Genomic DNA, 20608 nt, shown 5'->3' with positions numbered 1-20608 from the left:
TTGACAGTATTGAGTATTTTTGTCTAGTTCTCTATGTCTCTGTACTATCAAGCTTCAGAATATTTTGCGATTTTCTTCCTTCAAGTCTGACATTTACTTAAGTTTGCCTCTAGGTATGTATTCAGCATATATATTACAGGGGAATATCTTTTATAGTTCTTCTTGTAGAAGTAGTGTTTTAAATATTCATTTTCACTCTTTTATATGGCAGGTTCCAAAACCGTTTTTTAGTTTGTTCATTTGTTTAGAAGCATAAATTTGTGATTAACTTTTGTTAAGGAGAAATGAAAGTAATGGAAAACTAAGTAATTATAGAATTACTACTTATGTCATGTTAGTTGTCTTAACAGAAAAAGGAATTACTATTGGTAGAATATATTGTTTACGATCAATTTACACTATAAAATAGTATGAATCATTCAGATAGAATGATTTCAAATCTGAAAGTGACTTTTGCTATTTAAGTATTAGTTGCTATGGAGAAATTCAGATAAATTGTGTGAGAATGTATGGAGTTATTCCAAAATGTTTGATGTTCCATTCTTGATATTTGAAGGATAGTAATGGAAACTTGGAATTAGCAGTGGCTTTCCTTACTGCAAAGAATGCCAAGACCCCTCAGCAAGAGGAGACAACTTACTACCAAACAGCACTTCCTGGCAATGATAGATACATCAGTGTGGGAAGCCAAGCAGACACAAGTAAGTTTACTTCTCTCTTAATATTTTAATAAGAATGTAATGAAAAATTTTCCTTGGAAATATATTAATTTTGTTGAAGCAGAGGTGAAGGACAAAGAACTACTTAATCTTGGTTGTTTTTAGTGTAGTTGAAAAGAGTATATGTTTTTATTAGTTGCATTCTTTTTTTTTTTTTTTTTTCTCCCAGTCCAGGAGTAAAACATTGTATTTAAGTTGTATATCTTTTCACAGAGCATTTCATTTAGTGTTCATTGTTGGAATATAGAACAGCTGTAGGTGTTACTCATTAAAGAAACAAACATTTCAAAGGTTTTACATGAGCACAAACATTTGTTTTATAGGTTTTAAGTGTTGGTAGAGGACTTAGTATTATTTTTGAAGGCAAACTATTGTTTCTAATTACTGATAGGTTTACCACTTACCAGAATTTCCCTTCCTTCAACCCTTGTTCCTCCCCCAAATTAAGATTTTAGAAAAAAGTTTATTACTGTGTAACAAAGTAAACACACATACTCACACAGACATACATACATATGTAGGGAAAGGATTATATGGGACTCTACTTTTTCTTTATAATATGAATATATATTTTCAAAATATGTTTAATTACCTCTGTGTTTCATTTTGGTGTAATAACTGCACCATATAACATGTAGATATTTATTTTTATGCATTCTGGATTTACAGCATTTGGTTACTAACTAGTATTTGAAGAGAAGAAAATTTCTGATTTTTGTTTTTTAAAGATTTTATTTTTAAGTAATCTCTACACCCAACATGGGGCTTGAACTCACAACCCTGAGATCAAGAGTTCCATGCTCTACCTACTGAACCAGCTCGGCACCCCTCTTATTTTGTTTGTACACTTTCTCAAAGTTAGGAAACGACTAGGAAGAAAGAACATATAAACATAGATGTTTATAACTGTTGGCATTAAAGATTAGTGTTTGTTGGTAAAATATTTTAATTTCACAATTTTGGGATAATCTTAATATTTTTTGTTCCACAAATGACCTTATGTCACCCAAAGCTGAAATACTCCCATCTCACATAGATAATAGGCAACGGATGAAGTTTTATAAATGTGAAACAGCCCCAAGTGTTTTTATGTGTAAGTTGAAGACAAACTGTGGTTTGGCTCCTATCTACGTCTCTAACTTCATTTTCTACTGTTTTTCTCTTCTCACTTTATATGTGATAACTCAGAATGGCTTGAAGTTTTTATCATCCAGTGCTGTTTAATTCTTCAGGTCTTTATATTGCTGTTCCTTCTGTTGGGAGGGCCTTCTAGCCTTTGCCCCCAGCCTCATTACCTCTGGTGTTGTAAGACTTAGGTCAGGAGTTTTTGCTGTAGCAGGTGCTTCTCCAGCACCCAGAGCATACTTGGGTCTTAATGAGTACTGTGTAATTTTGAAATTATTTGCTTGTGCCTCTCTTTCTTACCAAACAGGAAGCTTAACAGGGCAAAAGACCATTGATGTTTGTACCATCATGCTAGATTTGCATGGTTACTCAAAAAGTGTTTGTTGAATTATTTTTGATAATACATGTAAAAAAGCTGTTTCAAAACCAATGAAAGGGAATGAGATTGAGAAGCTTGATGCAAGAAGTTGAAAAAAAGAGAAGTAATATGAGTAGAGAAAGAATTAATGTGTGAGAATAGCATCTAATATCTTTCAAGGTTCTGAGACTTGGGGGGAAATGAAATTAGGTACAAAAAAGAAAAAAGTTTTTGGTTGAAGGCAGTTGGTTCACGTGAAGGCAGCAGGAAATTGACTAAACATGGTTCACTGTTCTAGTGGAAAGGATGACAAGACTGATAGCTGTGAATTCTTAATATAGATGGTAGACTTTGTGACATGAGGTAGTATGTGTGTGTATATATATATATATATATATATATATATATATATATATATATATATATATACACTACATGAGGTAGTATGTATATATATATAGGTAGGTAGGGTAAGTAGGGTTATAAGACTGTCCTGAATAAAAGAAGAGGTGTCATTTGTTCTGTGAAAGTCTGTGAATAATGCTTAAGCCAGATGTTATACCTGTTCAACACTGTTGACAAAGAATAGTGAAAATGTTATGGACAAGAGAACTTCAAACAGATGTTCTTAGGGAGAAGGCACCCAGATTTCAGAAGGCATGTGTCCTATATAAATAATAATTAAAAATTGTGTGTGTGTGTGTGTAGCTCCTGAAAAATATTCCTTAAGCAATTTTATATTCCATGTGAAATGGTAGAGAAAGGAAATTTCAGGTTTGATTATAACTGATTATCATATTGAGCAAATTGTGTGCTGTTGTAATTTCTTTATCAATGAAACGTGCTATCCTTCTCACCAAGGTGCTAATTTATACTTAGTAATTCAATAATTTGGATAGTGTGTCCATAAAGTTGTTTTCAGATTGTTGAGAAAAACCCTTGTAAAAATAGAATGTGGTGATTGTATCATAACAGTATCAAACTGGGGAAAAAATATCTGATGAAGTAACCATTCTTTTCCATTTAACAGATGTGCACCATATTTCAAAAAGTTCTAAGTGTGATTGCCATTGGGAAATAGTCTTGATTCAGCATTTAAATTGGCAGTGTCATACTAGTGTTATATGTTTTCAAAATGAGAAAGTAAGGAGATGTCATGCATTCAACAGATCAGATTCTTTAAATCACTGTGCTATTATTCCTCAGGAGAAATGAAATCTTTTGTGTATTTTTAATTCTTGGAAGAAGTGGGAAAACATGTGGGGCAGAAAGATAGGAAATAATTACAACTATATATTCAAATACAGGCCTCTGCTGAAAAAGCTGTGTGTTGCAGGAGCATGGCATATTGAGTGATCAGAGTAAGGAAATTCTCAAGAGATTGTTCTAGTTATGAAAACCCTTTCGGAGCATTTTCTTAATTTTGTATGAAATACATTGTTATTTAAGAATTGACCATAGTTTAGCTTAATTTTTTCAAATATGGCTTGTTTTTTTTTTATTTTTTAAATTAAAAACAAATTTTATTCCTTCTTTTCTAAGTATTAAGTCGTTACAACCAGGGCTAAAACATAAACAACACCTTGCTAACTTCAAGTGTGTCATCTGTTGGTTGTGGTGCTAACAAAACATCTACATTTTGAAATAAAAGTCTCTACTGCTAAATACATAAGATTCCTTGTGGCTATAAACTCTTAGAAGGAATAAAATGTATCTTTTTTTAATGACTAGAAAAGTTTAGCTTTTAACATAATATCCCATAGAAGTCACATTGGGGGCTTGTGGGGAAATTTTCTTTTATGCATAACTGGGTATGTCAGGAAAATAGATCACTTGATTTGGAGATTCAACACATATTTGTGAACCTTCATTTAATATTGAAGAAGTAATTACATTTTCAATAGTAGGGCCGTGAGTGGGCTTTTTAGTGCATTTTTACCTTTCCTTTTTGAGAGAAAAAGAAAACATTTCAAGGAAAGCTTGTACTCTGCATAATAAGGAATTAAGTAGTAGTGTACCTGGCATCTTTTTATTGCTTTGGTAATTTTCCATACTGTAATTTAATACTCTCTTAAATTTTGAGAAAAGGTCTAAATCATTCGTGGTAATATTAGCAAAAATTTTAGACATCTTTTTTCACTACTTGGATCTCCTGTCCAGATTAGATATTGTGGATTGTCCAATAAATGCTTCCCACCTCCAGCTTAAATTGGAAATAAAATTGTTTTGGAGTTTTGCAGTAAAAGGTACTAATGCAAAGGGAACAAGGAGAGAGTGCAAGATATTGAGATATCATAGGTATACTTAATATCCTGTAAGTTTTTGTGTCATGGCAAACTCTGTCATTGATATGACCATACAAGGCTTTGCCCAATTTGAAATCAAGTAGTAATCTTCTTTCTTTCATGACCATTAAATTCTTTTGAACTTTTTTAAAACAGGAAAAAAGTATATGCCCACCAGAACAAGATGTGCTACAATTGAGCAATCAAAGTATGGATCAAAAGATGAGAGGGATTTGGGTAGGTAATTTTAACACAGAAAGTAATGCCGCATATTGGCTTAAGTTTTGGAGAAATAGGTATAACACATTGGAATAACTGTTAAGTGGTCGACCCTTCACAAATTTAGATTCAGTGTATCCCACCCCCCCCCCCCCCCGCCCCCCGCCAAAAGAACTGAATTATTAGGTGAGGATTGCAAAGAAAGTGAGAGGCTCTGTCTTAGAACTCTGGTCTTGGTTATATTGCTTGGCCACTCTAAAAATGATTTAAAGCACAAGTGATAAATAGATCCAAGTGTAGTGTTGTCATCTCTCCTGAGGGGTAAATCACTTAATGTTAAGCAGTTTTGGATATTATTAATTGAACAGTAATATTTTTCCTGTTCTTCAAATATGTTAAACAAGTAACTGCAGATAGAGAAAAAATAATGCAAAGAAAGTTAAATCTTTTTCCATAGAGATTTCTAATGCATAAAACTATTTGGATGATTCACAAAAAGTCAAGGTTAAGCTGAAAAATAAGATGTTACAGTGGTGTGAAAGTTACTTATAACTGGTTGGATACAACTAGGCTAGGCTTACATTCTAATCTAAGCATGTACTTAGAATTCTGTTAGACATGTACTGCAGAATGACTTGTGTAAATTTATGAATTATATATATATATATTTATATATATATTTGTATATTTATGAATTATATATATATATATTAATGTTTATTTTTGAGACGGACAGAGAGAGAGAGAGAGAGAGAAAGAGAGAGCATGAGCAAGGGAGGGGCAGAGAGAGAGGGAGACACAGAATCCAAAGCAGGCTCCAGGCTATGAGCTATCAGCACAGAGCCTGATGCGAGGCTTGAACCCATGAACAGTGAGATCGTGACCTGAGCCGAAGTCAGACGTTTAACCAACTGAGCCACCCAGGTACTCCAAATTTGTGAGTTTTCTTAAATTTTACTGCCAAATGATAGCTGTGGGCTATAACTTTTGTTGACTAATACTGAATGTTGTTGTTGTTGTTTTTTCCCCACAATCCAAGTTGCAAAACAATGAAGTTTATGACAAAATTCAGGAATGGCTGCTGTACTCTTCACTTTTGTTACCAGTACTGCCATTATAATGTCAGCAGCTATTATTAAAAATAGAACAAGACCATTTTGAGCTGAGCTATTCAATACAGTTGCCTGTAGTCACATGTGGGAACTTAAATTTAAAATATAAATTAAAATTAAATAATACTAAAATTTAGTTCCTCTGTTGGACTAGACACATTTTCAATGCTCAGTAGTAGTCACATGTGCCTAGTGGCTACCATATTGGACAGTACAGATTAGTACATTTCCATCATGACAGAAAGTTCTGTTGGACCTCGCTGTTTGAGAGAGTCTGAATTCAGCAGTGAGAAGATTGGAAAAGTAGGAACATCTTTGGAGCTGAGTGAGAGCAGAGGAGAATGGGAGAATGCAGTGGGAAACATTTGTCCCCTTGAGCTGTGTTACACTGTGTATGTCTTCTTGCTTTTAAGTACTGTTCTAACATGATACTTGATTATGCTGTTGGTCCTAGAACTTACTAGAAAAAATTTTAGGTGGATGAAGCATATGTTCTTAAGTCTTCTAATTAGTCACTGTGAAGATGACTCACTCAGTTTTGTCTCTATTCCATAGTCGAGATTTGGCTTTTATTTGTTTAATAAATATTTATTGATTCCCTCATCTGTGTCAGGTACTTTTTTAGGCCTTTAGAAAACAGAGTCTCAGTTTACATAGGGGAAAGACAGTAAACAATAAATAAATAATGTCAGGCAGTAGTAAATTCGTGAAAAACAGTAGAGCAGGGTGAAGGGATGGAGGGTGACAAGGATGTGGTTGTAGGTCAGGCATGAGTTGTGCCAAACAAGGGGTCAGTTGGGGAATATCTGTTGGATGAGTTCTCATTTACGAAGACACCTGAGTGAAGTTAGGGAGTAAACCTTGTGAATGTCTGAGGCAGGTACATCCCAGGCTAGGTAGGAGTATATTGGGCTCAGGAGCTGAATGGTGAGGATCCATGGTGAAGCAGAGTGAATGATGGTGAGCATGGTAGTGCCCTTACTTCCAGTCTGCTGACCATCCTTTGATCATACTTGCCTGTCTCTCCTAAGGCATCCCCATCCTTCTGGTGGCCTAGTGATTTTTATTTTTAGTTTTACAAGCTCTTTGTAATCTCCCCAAACAGTTCTTTGTACTCATCACTCCCTTGCCTAGAAATCTTTGCTAGTGGTGAAGGATTTCCCTTAAGTTTAACCTTATGTAGGTAAAGAAAACAATGGAAGAGCTTTTTTCCTCCTAAATTCAAAATCTTTACATGTATTGTAATTCAACTATATTATGGGCTAAATTGGCTTTTGTAAACTAACTTGGAAGCCTCATGTCATTTAATATACTATTTTCACGGGAAAATGAATTCTGAGTTATAAATAATTCATATATTTGTAAGTCTAATTCATTGTTATGTTGATGACTGCCTGTATTTTGGAATAAACAGAGAAATGTTTTGGAGTTGGTACTTAAGTTTTACTCAAATGGTAATTCTTTGGAGAGTGAAAGATTTATTAGGGTAAGTGTTATGTTCTGGTATATATATTTCTGACTGTATAGAAAAAATGTTTTAATTTGGGCAGACTTGAAAATATTGGAGGTTAATGTTTATAGGCTTTTGTAACCTGTGATTTTCTATAGTGTTACTCAGCTAACAGTAACACATTTGTGCCCTGAGCTGTGTTCACACCTAGTACTAGAGGGAGGGTTGGTTGAAACATTTTGGTGTTTTACTGAGATCCTCCCTTGGCACAGTTATAAAAATATTCGTAATACTCTGATATTTGCTTGGATTTTTACAAAGGCTAAATTTTTATAATTGAAATTATAAATTGTTTCATTTAGAACTTGTTTATAGCTATGCTTATTCTCTGTTCCATTTTGAGTATAAGCATATAAGAAACTCATAGGGTGCTAGGCTTCATTGTGAAATTAATAGTTCATTACATGTTTCTTGTTTTAGGAGAAATTGTTCTCCTAACTCCAGAAAAAGAAACTCATGTTTAAGCATTCTATTGAAGTAACATTTAATTTGCTAATATCTAGTCTTAAAATCATGTGTATTTGGTGTAAGAGTAGGTTGTAATAGTCTTTGAGGATTGCCCTATTGTTCTAAAATATCCTATGGGAATAAGCGTTATGCAGTAATGGGAACATCATGGAGAAAACTATTGTAATTGTAGTAAAACTACAAATAATGAATAAACCTCCTCCATTGCTTAAAGGAAAAAGCCCCAGCTTTTCAGCTAAGGACCAATAATAGTCTCTGATCAACCTATCTTTTTAGCATTGAAGACTACTGTTGCTTGTTTATTCCTCTCCTTACACTCTGACACCAGATATGTGCATTTTTCCCACCTCTGACAGATTCTCCAACACCAACTGGGTATCCTACAATTCAACTCAATTCTGAAACTGTCTACCTGGAGTTAACATCGGGTTCCATAAGTTAAGAGCTCTCAGTCCCACAAGACTGTCCCCACTTTACATGCCAGTCACAAGTTCTACATTCTACACAGTCCACACTTCTGTCTGACTTGGCTACTGATTGGGGGTTCTCATAATCTCCTCCTTGATTTTGATAATTTGCAATAATGGCTCACAGAACTCAGGGAAACACTACATGGACTGGTTTATTGTATAAGGATATGATAAAGGATACAGATGAACAAGCCAGATGAAGAGGTATATAGAGTAGGATCTGGAAGGGATCCAAGAGCTGGAGCTCCTGTCTCATGGAGTTGGGGTGTGCCACTGTCCCAGCAGGTGAATACGTTCACCAGTTCGGAAGCACTCTGAACCCTGTACTTTAAGGATTTTTATGGAGGTTTCATCAGGTAGGCATGGTTGATTACTAACTTAATCTCTAGCCCTTCTTTCCTCCCCAGGGAAAAAAGTTCCTCTCAAAGTTCCAAGCTTCTCATCATGGCTTGGTTTTTCTGGTGACCAGCATTCATCCTGAAGCCATACAGGAGCTGGTGAGCATCGGTTCATCCTGAGCTATACAGGAGTCCCCCAGGAGTCATCTCATTAGAACAAAAGATGTTCCTGTCACCCAGAAAATTCCAAGTGATTTAGGAACTCTGTGTCAGGAAATGGGTCAAAAACCAAATATAGAAACTAAAGATGCTCCTAGCATCTTTGTCACTCACCTTGCTCTTTGAATGGATTGTTTACCGATGCATGATTTTATAACACCACAGAAAAGATTTCCTTCCAAACGTTGGAAGAATGTCTGCTTTACGAAACAAATAAAAATTGTTAGTATCACTTGATTTCACCAGAAAAGACTTTAAATGTTGGGAAGATGTGTGCATAGTGATAGAAACAAGTTTTCAGAGGTACCATTTTTGCTTGAAAATTCCACATTAATCATTGGCAGCACATATTCTCATTTGTTCTCCCTCAGGTGACAGGATCACTTTGTTTATTCTAGAGAGAATATCTGCCAAATTTTGAAGTTTGAGTAATCATAGTTTGTTAGTTGTTTTTTTCAAGTAAAAATAGTGCTCTGTGAAAAAAATATCTGCCAGTTCAGCTGGCTTGCAACTCAAGCATTATACTAACATGTTTTGCACATGCGCAAGCGGGGGAGGAGCAGAGAGAGAGAGGGAGAGAGAGAATCCCAAATAGGCTCTGTGCTGTGAGCGCAGAGCTGATGAGGGGCTCAGACTCACAAACGGAACCATGAGATCATGACCTGAGCCGAAATCACAGATCGGATGCCTAATCAACTGAGCCACCCAGGCGCCCCACACAAGTGTTTTTTCTGGAGCAAAAGCTTACTTTGGAAGCAGCAGAAGTACTATGCATACTTTGTATTTTGTCACATAGGGTTAAAAGAATATGTAAATCAGCGTTTGAGATTTAGTAAAATATTTTCCTTTATGTCAAGGATCTAAGAGAAACAGGCTTTTTTTTTTTTTTTTTTTTTGAATAGTGAGTATGCTTAGTTGTGACAGTGAATTGCTCAGAGAACTTGGTGCTACTGCCTCAATTTCTGCAGATGCAGCCGTTTTATCCATCATTGTTTTGCATCATCAGTGCAAATATGATCACAGGAGAAATGCCAGATAACATGTTGGAGAATGATTTTTACCTATGGGACCCTTTTCACTTAGGTCATGGGGGAATCCTGAAGGCTTTATTGACCACTCTTGGAAGTTTGCTACTATGGAGGAAAGATTTAATAGTTAGAAGACATAAATTTAAAACCTGTCCACCATTCTTTATTCTTATGATGGTATACTTCGTTTCTCACAACTGCAGTTATCTTTGAAATAGGTTTAAAACATCTTGACTTGTTTTTTACTTTTGTGTTTCTTGGGTTACAGTTCAATTATAAAAAGCTCTAATTATAAGTTGTTACTATTTCTAAATGAGTTTTTGTTCTAGCCAGTTTGCTTTACTTGTCAGACATGAAACAGTAAATACTCCAGATAGTTTTAAAGACGAAATTTAATACAGGGGATTAGGTTCTTACAAAAAAACAAAACAAAACAAAACACTGGAAGTACTAGAGGTGGGATCTCCAGCTCAGCCTTAGGAAATGATTCCCAGGTTCTTGCAGGACTGGCCACCCAGGGAAGCAGCTCCCTCTGCCACAATCAGGAAGATAGTGAATCAGGAGGCCGCCTCTGGGACTACTGAGTTCAAGAACTTACTTCTGCAGCTGCAGCCCAGAGAACAAGCAGGCAGGGTTAGGTAACTGCCACTGAGCTGTGCCTGAACATTGGAATGCAGTCTAGTTGCCACTTCTCTATCTCTTGACATCCCGAATCTGGAAATTGGACACTGGAATGCTATGTGGAACAACACGTATCTGTTCAGTCATGCTGGAGAAAATAGCCAAAAGCAGCAGGATAATGGCTTTCCCCTCGCTCCTTCCTTCTCAGTCTCTTGTTAGTGCATCTGACTGATGCAATCTAAATTCTATTCGGAACCATAGCTACAAGTGAATTGGGAAAATAGATTTGTTTAATCTTCCTAGCTTTTGTAGCTGAAGAAAGCACAGTAGGAGGATGAGAGACTGGAGTCTGAGGGCTAAGTAATCATATCTCCCATACCGGTTTTTCTGCTTCTTTGTGATTTTCATTTTTTTTGTTTTTTTTGTTTTTGTTTTTTTTTTACTTCCATTGTTCTTTCTTTACTCACTTGCGTTCTAGTCATTTAATAACCACGGTAGTTCTCATTTTTTGGGGCCCATTCGTGCCTCTCTAGTCCTAGCTTCTTCAACAATTTTTAAGCTGGACTGGATAGCTACACCCAGGGTGACATCCGTCTGCAACTGTTGTCTAGATGGACTTGGGTGTTGTAAGCAAGACTTAGGAAACTTTCGCTTGCTGGTATATGTAGGCATGCTCCATCATTTCAGTTACCTTGCTATATTCTGTTCTACACTTTACCTGACTGAATTTTTTTGTGTCCTACTTATTACATTTTCATGAAGTTTCATTGTACTCTCTTAACGACATTTAAAAAACACCTTCCATAGCCAACAAATATTTCTAATATTCTTGTAAGCTGTTGTTGAGAGAAAAAAAGTGTCGATAACAGTAGAAGTAGACTTTTGAAACTATCAATATACATTATTTCTTTCTCAGTAAGTATGGCATATTCTTTTTGAGTAACTATAACCCTACAGTCAATTGGTAAAATACAGGCACCTTATTTTCCCATCCCCAACCCCTTTTCGTGTTTCCACTCTTGCAAAATTCTTTTCTAAGAGTTACAAAGAAACAAATTAATTTTTAATGTGTCTCAATATAAAACATTCAAAATACCTGTAACCATAAGCCCAACCTCACAAAGATAAGGTAAAACAGCTATAGCTTTTTCTCTTTCTTACTGTATTGTTGTGCAGTCCCCTACTTAGCAATGCATTATGGTTCTTATGATAATGGAGGTATTATTGCCATCTTTTGAGTGAAGGAAACTGACCAATATAGAAAATTGGATTAAAAAGTGTTTTTTTCTGAAGGTAGTAATAGCTGTAGCCATTATTCTTTGGAAGAAGAATACTTACAGCATCAAGACTGTTTTCTTTCTTGCAAAAGAAAATAGTATCATTTATTTGTATATTTCTTGCTTTTTGTGAAATGAAAATTTTTTTTTAAATGAAAAGGACTGCATGTTCATTCATTAATTCGGATGGTAGCAAAGTGTTTAAAATAGAAAGTGAAAGGCCCTGATACTTCTAATCCCATAACCCTCAAAATTAATTACTGTTAACAGTTTAGTACATTCTTCTAGTCTTTAAAAAAATGTATATATAAACATATATTTATGGTCAGTTAGTTTCTGAAACATAATTTTTGAGATCTCCTTTATTATCATACTTTGATAGATAATGTGTAGGTGGTAGTATGTATGAATTGTAATGAGTATATGATTGAATTAACTTCAGAAAGCATAAATACAACTTTAATTATGTTGATTTCAATTTTTGTTGGGAAAGAACCAATTTTTTTTTTTAGCATTCTTCTGCTTATTAGCTTTTAATCAGAGGCTTCCCAGTAAATACTGAGATTCCTCTGCAATGAAAATTATTTATGCTCTTATTGCTTTAGGTATATTTTCTAGGGAAGAACATTGAGTTTTAAAACATAACCAATTTAAAATGTGTTTGCATTCTCTTCAGAGAGGCTCTTATGGAGAATTAAGTTGGTGCTGACTTTGGTTTGAAAGGATATATTGGGTATAAAATCCCCATGATAAGAATTACCTTCATTTTGTTTGACTTTTAATTTTGAGAAAGATAGTTTTGCTTTTCAGATGTGATTGATCTCACTGGAGATGATAAAGATGATCTTCAGAGAGCAATTGCCTTGAGTTTGGCGGAATCAAACAGGGCATTCAGGGAGACTGGAATAACTGATGAGGAGCAAGCCATTAGCAGGTAAAAACATAATTTGTATAGATATAAGTACTATTTATAATAGAAATAATAATTGGCTTTAATTAATTTCAAGAGGCACAAAGATATACTTTGTTATTTTAAATAAATCATTAATAAACTTCAGTACTGTTGTTATATTTTCTGTAACCAAAATTTTCATATTCTAGTTCGATTGTATTTGGAGCTTAGATTTTTAGGATTTTGGAGTGGCATTATGAGGCGTTAAAATTTAGATGTATGTTTTCATATTGTTTTGATTGTTTTCTTACCCTAATCTCTTTTGGATATATTGTCCAATTCAGTTTATAGTCATTTATAGCAGGGGTTAGCAACCTTTTTCTGTAAAGGGCCAATAGCAAATGTTTTAGGCTTTATTGGCCATATGGTTTCTGTCACAATTACTCAACTCTAGTATTATAGTGCCAAAGCAGGCATAGATAATATATAATTTAATAAGTGTGACTATGGTCCAATAAATCTTGATTTTAAAAACAGGCTGCCGACTGGATATAGCCCATGGGCCTTAATTCTCCATTTTCTGATCTATAATATGATAGTATGTTTATAGGTTTGTTTGTTTGTTTGTTTTTCTTTTAAAGAAATAGGCAAGATTCCAAGATGTGTGATAGAATGAATCTTTTGATTTAATAATGAAAACTTTTTTAGTTTGAAACATTTTGATTCATCAGTGGATCAAATAAAAATAAATTTGATTTTTTCATGAAACAATGTTGATTTAAAAAAATCTTTATAATCTTCTAAACAACTTTGTGGAGGTAATGGTAACTCTTTTATTGAAGAGGAAATTGTTCTTTTAGGAGGTTAAATGATTTTCCAAAGGCACACAACTAAGGTAAATCTGACGACGCCAGTGTTCTTTACCCTCTAACGCAGTTGTTTGGTAGCAGAATGTACTAGCTTTCTCAGATAATTTCCCTTGGCACAATATCAATAATGCATTTCTTTGTAGGTAATCTGAGATTACTGTATGGTAGGAGATGCCTCAAAATGCTATGTTTAGCAAAGGCACATAATTTTTCTTAGTAATACTTCTTAATGTCTTTAAATGTTACTTTGTAAGACATTAAGATGGAAAGACTTAAATTAAGATTTATTGTCTTTTTCAGTTGGGGCTAATTTCAGTTAATGCCAGTAATTTTAAATGAAAAACCAAAAATTCATACATTATCTTTAGACATTTTAATTAGGCTTTTTTTTTGTGTGAAGGATTTAGAGAAATTGTAAAATTAGTTTTTGCCTCAAAAAAAGGATCAGAATGAAATAATTGTCTTGAATAATTATAAAACTTGGCAGGACTTAAACTTTGAGGAGAAATATTTTAAACATGAAATAGGCGAGTTGGATTTCATATTTAAGGGCAATGATCTTTTAAGTGTAAAAGATTGTAAGATAGAATATATATATAATGCAAATCTTGTTTGTAAAAGTATATGTATATTGTAGAAGCGAATTTACACGAGTATACAACAGAAAAAAGTCTGGAAGCTTATATACCAAATAGTGTCACTAGTTTTTATATCATCTGTTTTCTAATTGAAACAGCATGTACCAGTTAGTTAATAAATAAAAATAACTTGAAAGTTAAGGATTAAAACTTATTCCTAATCTGTTACTTAATGTATATGTTATGTATTGCTCTAGATACTCATTTTTGTCCAAATGGGAACCTGTATCTCTTAAGATAATGTTCTTTTTTATTCTTGGTCTTTTAAATTCTAATATACTCTTAAAATAGTGAATACTTTATAAATATTTTTTTTGTACATAACATTACCGACATTTGGTGTGGTGTAATATACCATGAAATTTTACATAAAATTATATTCTGTAGAAGTAAAAAAATCATACTAATTTAGTTGCAAAATGTAAGTCTTTTCTGGTATGTGTAGATTTTATAATTTACAGCTAACAAAAATATGTCAAGTGTAAAATGTGCAGTATTAGCACATATGTAAATCATACTGTGTCAGACAGGGGCACCTGGGTGACTCAGTCGGTTAAGCCTCCGACTTTGACTCAGGTTTTGATCTCACGGTTCATAGGTTTGGGTCCCGCATCTGGCTCTGTGCTGACAGCTCAGAGCCTGGAGCCTGCTTCAGATTCTGTGTCTCCCTGTCTCTCTGCCCTTCCCCTACTCGTACTCTGTCTCCCTCTCTTTCTTTCAAAAATAAACACTAAAAAAAAAAAAAAAAATCAAAAGGGAATAAGAGAATTGTAGCTAAATATATGGCAAAGAGATATTTATATTTGTTCCTATGGGTTTTATGAAGGTTTAGGCTTCTAAATTCAAAAGAGAAAATGATTTTTAAGAAACAGTTTATATATCATGCATCAAAGTAAATTTAACTATTTGCTCATTACTTATGCTCAGATAGCAAAGTTTTACCCAACAGAATCATTTGACTATGATTATATTTCAGCAGACGTACTTTAATATGAGTTCATACATTTGGAATACTACATTATAATTATATGAGTTACAGCATATCTTTTTATATCTCACAATCCTCTGTGTAGGCACTCACAAATTTCATGGTAAATTTCTTAAGTGGAACATTTAAAAAAAAGTTTTTTTTTTTACATTTATTTATTTTTGAGAGAGAGAGACAGACACAGGATCCCAAGCAGGCCCTGCACTGTAAGCAAAAGAGAAAGAGAGAAAGCAAATTCTAGGGAGTATGCTACTAAGCTTGCCACACTTAGAAAAACAAACCCACAAACAAAACCCAGGTGCTCGGGGCATCTGGGTGGCTCAATTGGTTAAGTGTCTGACTTCGGCTCAGGTCATGATCTCATGGTTCATGGGTTCAAGCCCTGAATTGGGCTGTGTGTTGACAGCCCAAAGCCTGAAGCCTGCTTTGGATATTCTCTCTCTCTCTCTCTCTCTCTCTCTCTCTCTCTCTCTCCCCCCCCCCCTCCCTCTCTCCCTCTCCCTGCTCACTCTCTTTCTCTCTCTGTCTCTCTCTCAAAAATAAATAAACATTAAACAAATTTAAAAAAAAGAAAAAGTTGGATGCTCAGCCAACTGAGCCACCCAGGCACCCTGGGGAATTTAGTTTTGGATGGTGTTGTTTTTGTGTTGTTTCTAGGTTCTGGCAGAATCAAAAGTATATTGTCTCTCTAGGAGGGTGTCTTTATCCTTGGCCTCAGAGAACCCCTTTGGTAGCTTTTGAAGCTCTGTAAGAACCCACCCTGAAAATTACCACACACACTTGGAAAAAAGAAAAAAAATACCGTGAGAATCAGCAAGAGCAATAGGCAGTACACATGTATTTAGATATTGTGATTGATAGAGTTATGCTTTAGCTTTTACAGGATATAAGAAATCCTTGAAAATATGACGTAGTACATTTGAAAAAGAATGGAAAATATCTTCTGGAAATGAAAATTAGAATTACCAAAGTAAGACCAGAAAAGAAAACAGAATATAGGTTTAATAGGTTAGAAATAGCTAAAGAACGGGGGAGGAGGCAAGGGAGTCACGATCACAGGGTCACGGGATTGAAATCTGCATCGGGCTTTAGACCAAGCATGGAGCCTGCTTGGAATTCTCTCTGCCCCTCTCCCCGCTTGCACATGCATGCGTGCTGGCTCTCTCTCTAAAACAAAATAAAAACAAAAAACAAAACAAAAAAGAATTAGCTAAAGAACATTAGTCTGGAGGGTGAATAGGAGAAGAAATTCTCCAATTTGTAACAGCTAAAAAAAAAAGAAAAATACGGAGATAGGTTAAAAGACATGGAAAATAAAGTGAGTAGGTCTAACATACTTTAATTGGTGTTACAGAAGGAGAGGAGAGAGTGGCTCAAAGGCCATATTTAAAGAGATAATAATTTATAATTTTTCAGAAGTGGAAAAAATAACCTATAATTTCGCAAAGCCCAACAAATCCTAGTTGGGAAAATTAAAAGAAACCCACACCAGAGTCACGATAATGATACTCCAGAACATTTAGGACTGAGAAAATCTTTAAAATATTCACAGAGAAAAAAGGAATCATCCTAAAAATAGTGACAGTGAAGGTGACAAATGACACAGTTGACACAGTAATAAGACACATGAAAATCATGAAATGATTTTCAGTGAATGAAAAGAACTGCCAGGATTCTTTGCTCAGTGAAACAGTGAGGGGTAGTCTCACCAGGGCACTTTTCCTTGTGTTTCAGGCTCCAAGGGCAGTTCTGGAAGACTGAGTGTGGGGTGGTTATACTGCCTCCACTGCTACAAAATCAGTATGTCCCATTCCGGTAGTTGTAATTTTACCTCTTTTTGCAGTAATTTTCTACTTGAACCTGACCTTTCATCTAGAAGGGTAAGTGCAAGAGGAAAAAAATTTTTACAAAATTTACAGGGGCTCATTGTGGCTCCCACATAGGCCTCCATGGGCCATTGTAGAGAAACTGATTGAGCCGTGTATTCAACTGACTATTGACTAGTTTTATACTCCAAGACCATTCAGTCCAACAAGGAAGTCCAGGGGTCTGAGCTGGAGTTAAGTTTGGGAGCCACCTGGGGTAGGGGGTTTACCAACCAGAATGGCCTGCCGTTGCCCTTAGGGAAAGAAAAAAGCATCATGTCCAGGAGCAGTTAGGGTGGGATTCTGAATTTTTATTACATTTCTTTATTTTTGAGAGGCAGAGAGAGACAGAGCATGAGTGGGGAGGGGCAGAGAGAGAGGGAGACACAGAATCCAAAGCAGGCTCCAGGCTCCAAGCTGTCAGCCCAGAGCCCGATGCTGGGGTTGAACCCACGAACCGTGAGATCATGACCTGAGCCGAAGTTGGACACTCAACTGACTGAGTCACTCAGGCACCCCGGATTCTGAATTTTTAAAATAGTTCTCTTTTTTTTTATTAAAAAAATGTTTTTAATGTTTGAGAGAGAGACACACAGAATGCAAGCAGGAGAGGGGCAGAGAGAGGAGGAGACACAGAATCTGAAGCAGGTTCCAGGCTCTGAGCTGTCAGCACAGAGCCCAACGTGGGGCTCAAACTCATGCAACAGTGAGATCATGACCTGAGCCAAAGTCAGTCACTTAACCAACTGAGCCACCCAGGCACACCTAAAATAGATCTCTTAACTCCTACCCTTTTTATTTAGGAAGCTGTGTGAGAGGAAACTGCATTAAGAAGATGTGTAGGTGAGGCAGTCAATTATAAATCTTTTTAGTTTTGTGAAAATAATAGTAAGGCTCAACAATACCAGATACCTGTGGATCATAGAAGACCCATGGAATGCTTTAATTTCTATTTAATTACTATTCATTTTTTGAGTCATTTCTGACATTGTCAGAGTACAAGTGGTCTGGAAAAATTGAAAATATGAAACAGATTAGTTTCAAGGAATGCAGGACTGTGGCCAGAATTGACTGCTTAGATGGGAACAGCAACACTGTAACTTGAAACAGTGTCAATAGTGAGGTACCACTGCTAGTCCCAAGAAGGGCAGAGGCCAGTAAGTGGGGAGAGCTGAGTGGCCAAAGGTTCTTTGTAGTCAGTCTTCCAGAATTGACAGGCAGGAATCCCCCATACAGTGTGTCCTACCTCACCACAAGAGAAACAGATCAACTTTTGGAAGAGTCACATGTCTGACAGGCCGGCAGTGGTAGCCTCTGTGTCGGAAACATAGAATCTCTTAATTTGTATTCAACATACGATTATTGACATGTTGCCTTGTTGGCTGTAATGATAGATTGCAGCAGTGGCGGCCGTCTGGTTAGTGCACACTTGCCAAGTCATCCCCTTAGAGAACAGGCCCCACTGTTCCTCCATCACAGTGGCTAAGATGAAACAGCAGGACTATACCAAATATTGGTAAGCACGTGGAGTACCTGGAACTGTCACATATTGTTGGTAGGGGTGTATAACGGAATTACCACTTTGGAAAATCTGGAAAACTGGGTACTTATAATGAATTTCAACATATACTATACTACTACTTAGTGTTTCCATTCCTAGGTATAGACCCTTGAGAAAGGAGTCCATTAGTTTTATTGATAATAACTAAAAACTGCAAACAATTAAAACTTGATGCAAAAAAGTGACTGCTGTATGATTTCATTTCTGTGATGTTTAAGGACAGGCAAAACTAATTTACAGTGATAGAAGTCAGAATGGTGATTTCCTGGGAATCACTCTTGGCTATAAAAAGGGTATGAGAGAATTTACTAGAACGATGGATATTTTCTGTATTTTTATCTGGGTGGTAGTTAAATAGGTGTATAGATATGTAAAAAGTTTCACTGAGCTGTACATTTAAGATTTGTGTATCTTATATGCAAATTATCCCTCTACAAAGTACTCTTTCCAAGACAAGCATGCTTTGAGCTATGTTGATTGATAATCAATATGCAAAAATTATATTTCTATGTACAAAAAGAATGATAGGGAGAAATTTTAAAAAGCTACCATTTATAACATAAAACTGTCAAAGACAAGAATAAATTTAATGAATGTGCAAGAACTTCCAAGAAAATTAGCAAATCTCATTGAGACACATTAATGAATATGTAAATAATTGGAAACATATTGTATTTCACAAATTGGAGGACTGAATGTTGTAAAAATGGTCAGTTCTCCTTAAACTGATTTATGGATATAGTATGATCCTAATCATAATACCATTTTTTTCAAAAAAGGAAAATTACAAAATTATTCCTCTCTTCCTTCTTTCCTCCCCCTCCCTCCCTTCTTTCTTTCCTTCTTCAGTCCTCTGTCTCCTCCCTTCCCCTCCCTTCCCCTCCCTTCCCCTCCCTTCCCCTCCCTTCCCCTTCCCTTCTCCCTCCCTTCCCTCCTCCCTCCCTTCCCTCCTCCCTCCCTTCCCTCTTTCCTTTTCATTTTCTTTTTTGTTGGTCTATACAGCCTAAATGATATGTATGTTTTTCAGTGAGTGTGATGTTTCCCTAAATGTACTCAGATGATCTAAAGTGGGATGTTTTCAACATTACTGCTACGATGCAATTTAAATAATTTAAATATAATTAACACTACAAACATAATAAAACTAGCAAAAACCCAAAAACCAAAATCAGTACAATAAAAATTTAATGGGAAGGTGAACATTTATCATAAGTAAGTGCTTTAAATATTCCATGTAGAGTATAGAAGGAAAAGAGCAAAACATTTTATCATCTTTGTGTATTGCTGCATGGTCATGACCAGTGTTGGGAAGATAAGAAAGCAGGTGATGGGTAGTGGGAATTGGTTTTTGATTTGTGGCTTTTGGGGTTGCATCTCTCAGCATGCTGTATTTTGCTATAAGCTATTTCTAAGCTCTCTGAGATTTACAGTGTTGTTTTTTTTCTTTGTTTTTGTTTTTTGTTTTTTCTCTCTACTGGCAGACTTATTATCTGGATTTGTAGCTATTGCATACTTTATACTTCAGAGCATGGATAGTATCAGTGGCTTTACTTTGGTGAGGTCAGGGAAGGAACTCTTATTTATGTAGGACCTGGCTTTATAGAAAGTTTATATTCATTTTGCCAATACTAGACTATAAAAAGGGATGGGGTCTTGGGAATAGAGTAATATTTGGGCTAGAGATTGGGCTTTTGCCAGAAAAATAGAGAAGCAGCAGCCACATCTAATATCTTAATCCTTTCGCTGTAAACATTTGTTTAGCCCTTAGTATTTATCATATGTGCTCTAGGAATGAAACAAATCTGTTTTTACCCTCCAGATGCTGATGCGAGAGACTGGCTGAGTAATAAATATTTTTGGTGCAGTGTGATAAATGTATTAATAGCTTTTTAGGAGTCAGGAAGAGGTGGTGGGAAACTTAGTGAAGTGTGTTGTAAGTCCCTGGTGATACAAAACTGAATGTGTTATAAACTGTAAATCAAGGTCACAGAGTCATGGCATTCTTCCATCCACCATCTTTTAGTATGATAGCTCTACCATGTGGTG

General features: G+C 35.5%; 1 protein-coding gene across 7 annotated transcripts in view; it reads left to right on the top strand.

Annotated features, from left to right (window-relative positions):
• USP25 (ubiquitin specific peptidase 25) overlaps nucleotides 1-20608 on the top strand; it is a 149249-nt gene that overhangs the window by 30236 nt on the left and 98405 nt on the right. For 5 of the 7 annotated variants that reach the window (XM_042956096.1, XM_042956093.1, XM_042956095.1 and 2 more), the window contains exons 3-5: nucleotides 557-701; nucleotides 4644-4724; nucleotides 12560-12683. In XM_042956096.1, coding sequence (XP_042812030.1) covers nucleotides 557-701; nucleotides 4644-4724; nucleotides 12560-12683 — 350 coding nt within the window. Of the gene's footprint in view, nucleotides 1-556; nucleotides 702-4643; nucleotides 4725-12559; nucleotides 12684-16919; nucleotides 17017-20608 lie in introns of those variants that run through there. The other 2 variants (XM_042956094.1, XM_042956099.1) reach the window with 2 other exon arrangements.

The sequence above is a fragment of the Panthera leo genome, chromosome C2 (genome assembly GCF_018350215.1).
Source record: "Panthera leo isolate Ple1 chromosome C2, P.leo_Ple1_pat1.1, whole genome shotgun sequence".
Lineage (NCBI taxonomy): Eukaryota > Metazoa > Chordata > Mammalia > Carnivora > Felidae > Panthera > Panthera leo.
The sequence above is the reverse complement of the archived record's forward strand: the minus strand, read 5'-3'. Positions and strand labels throughout refer to the sequence as shown.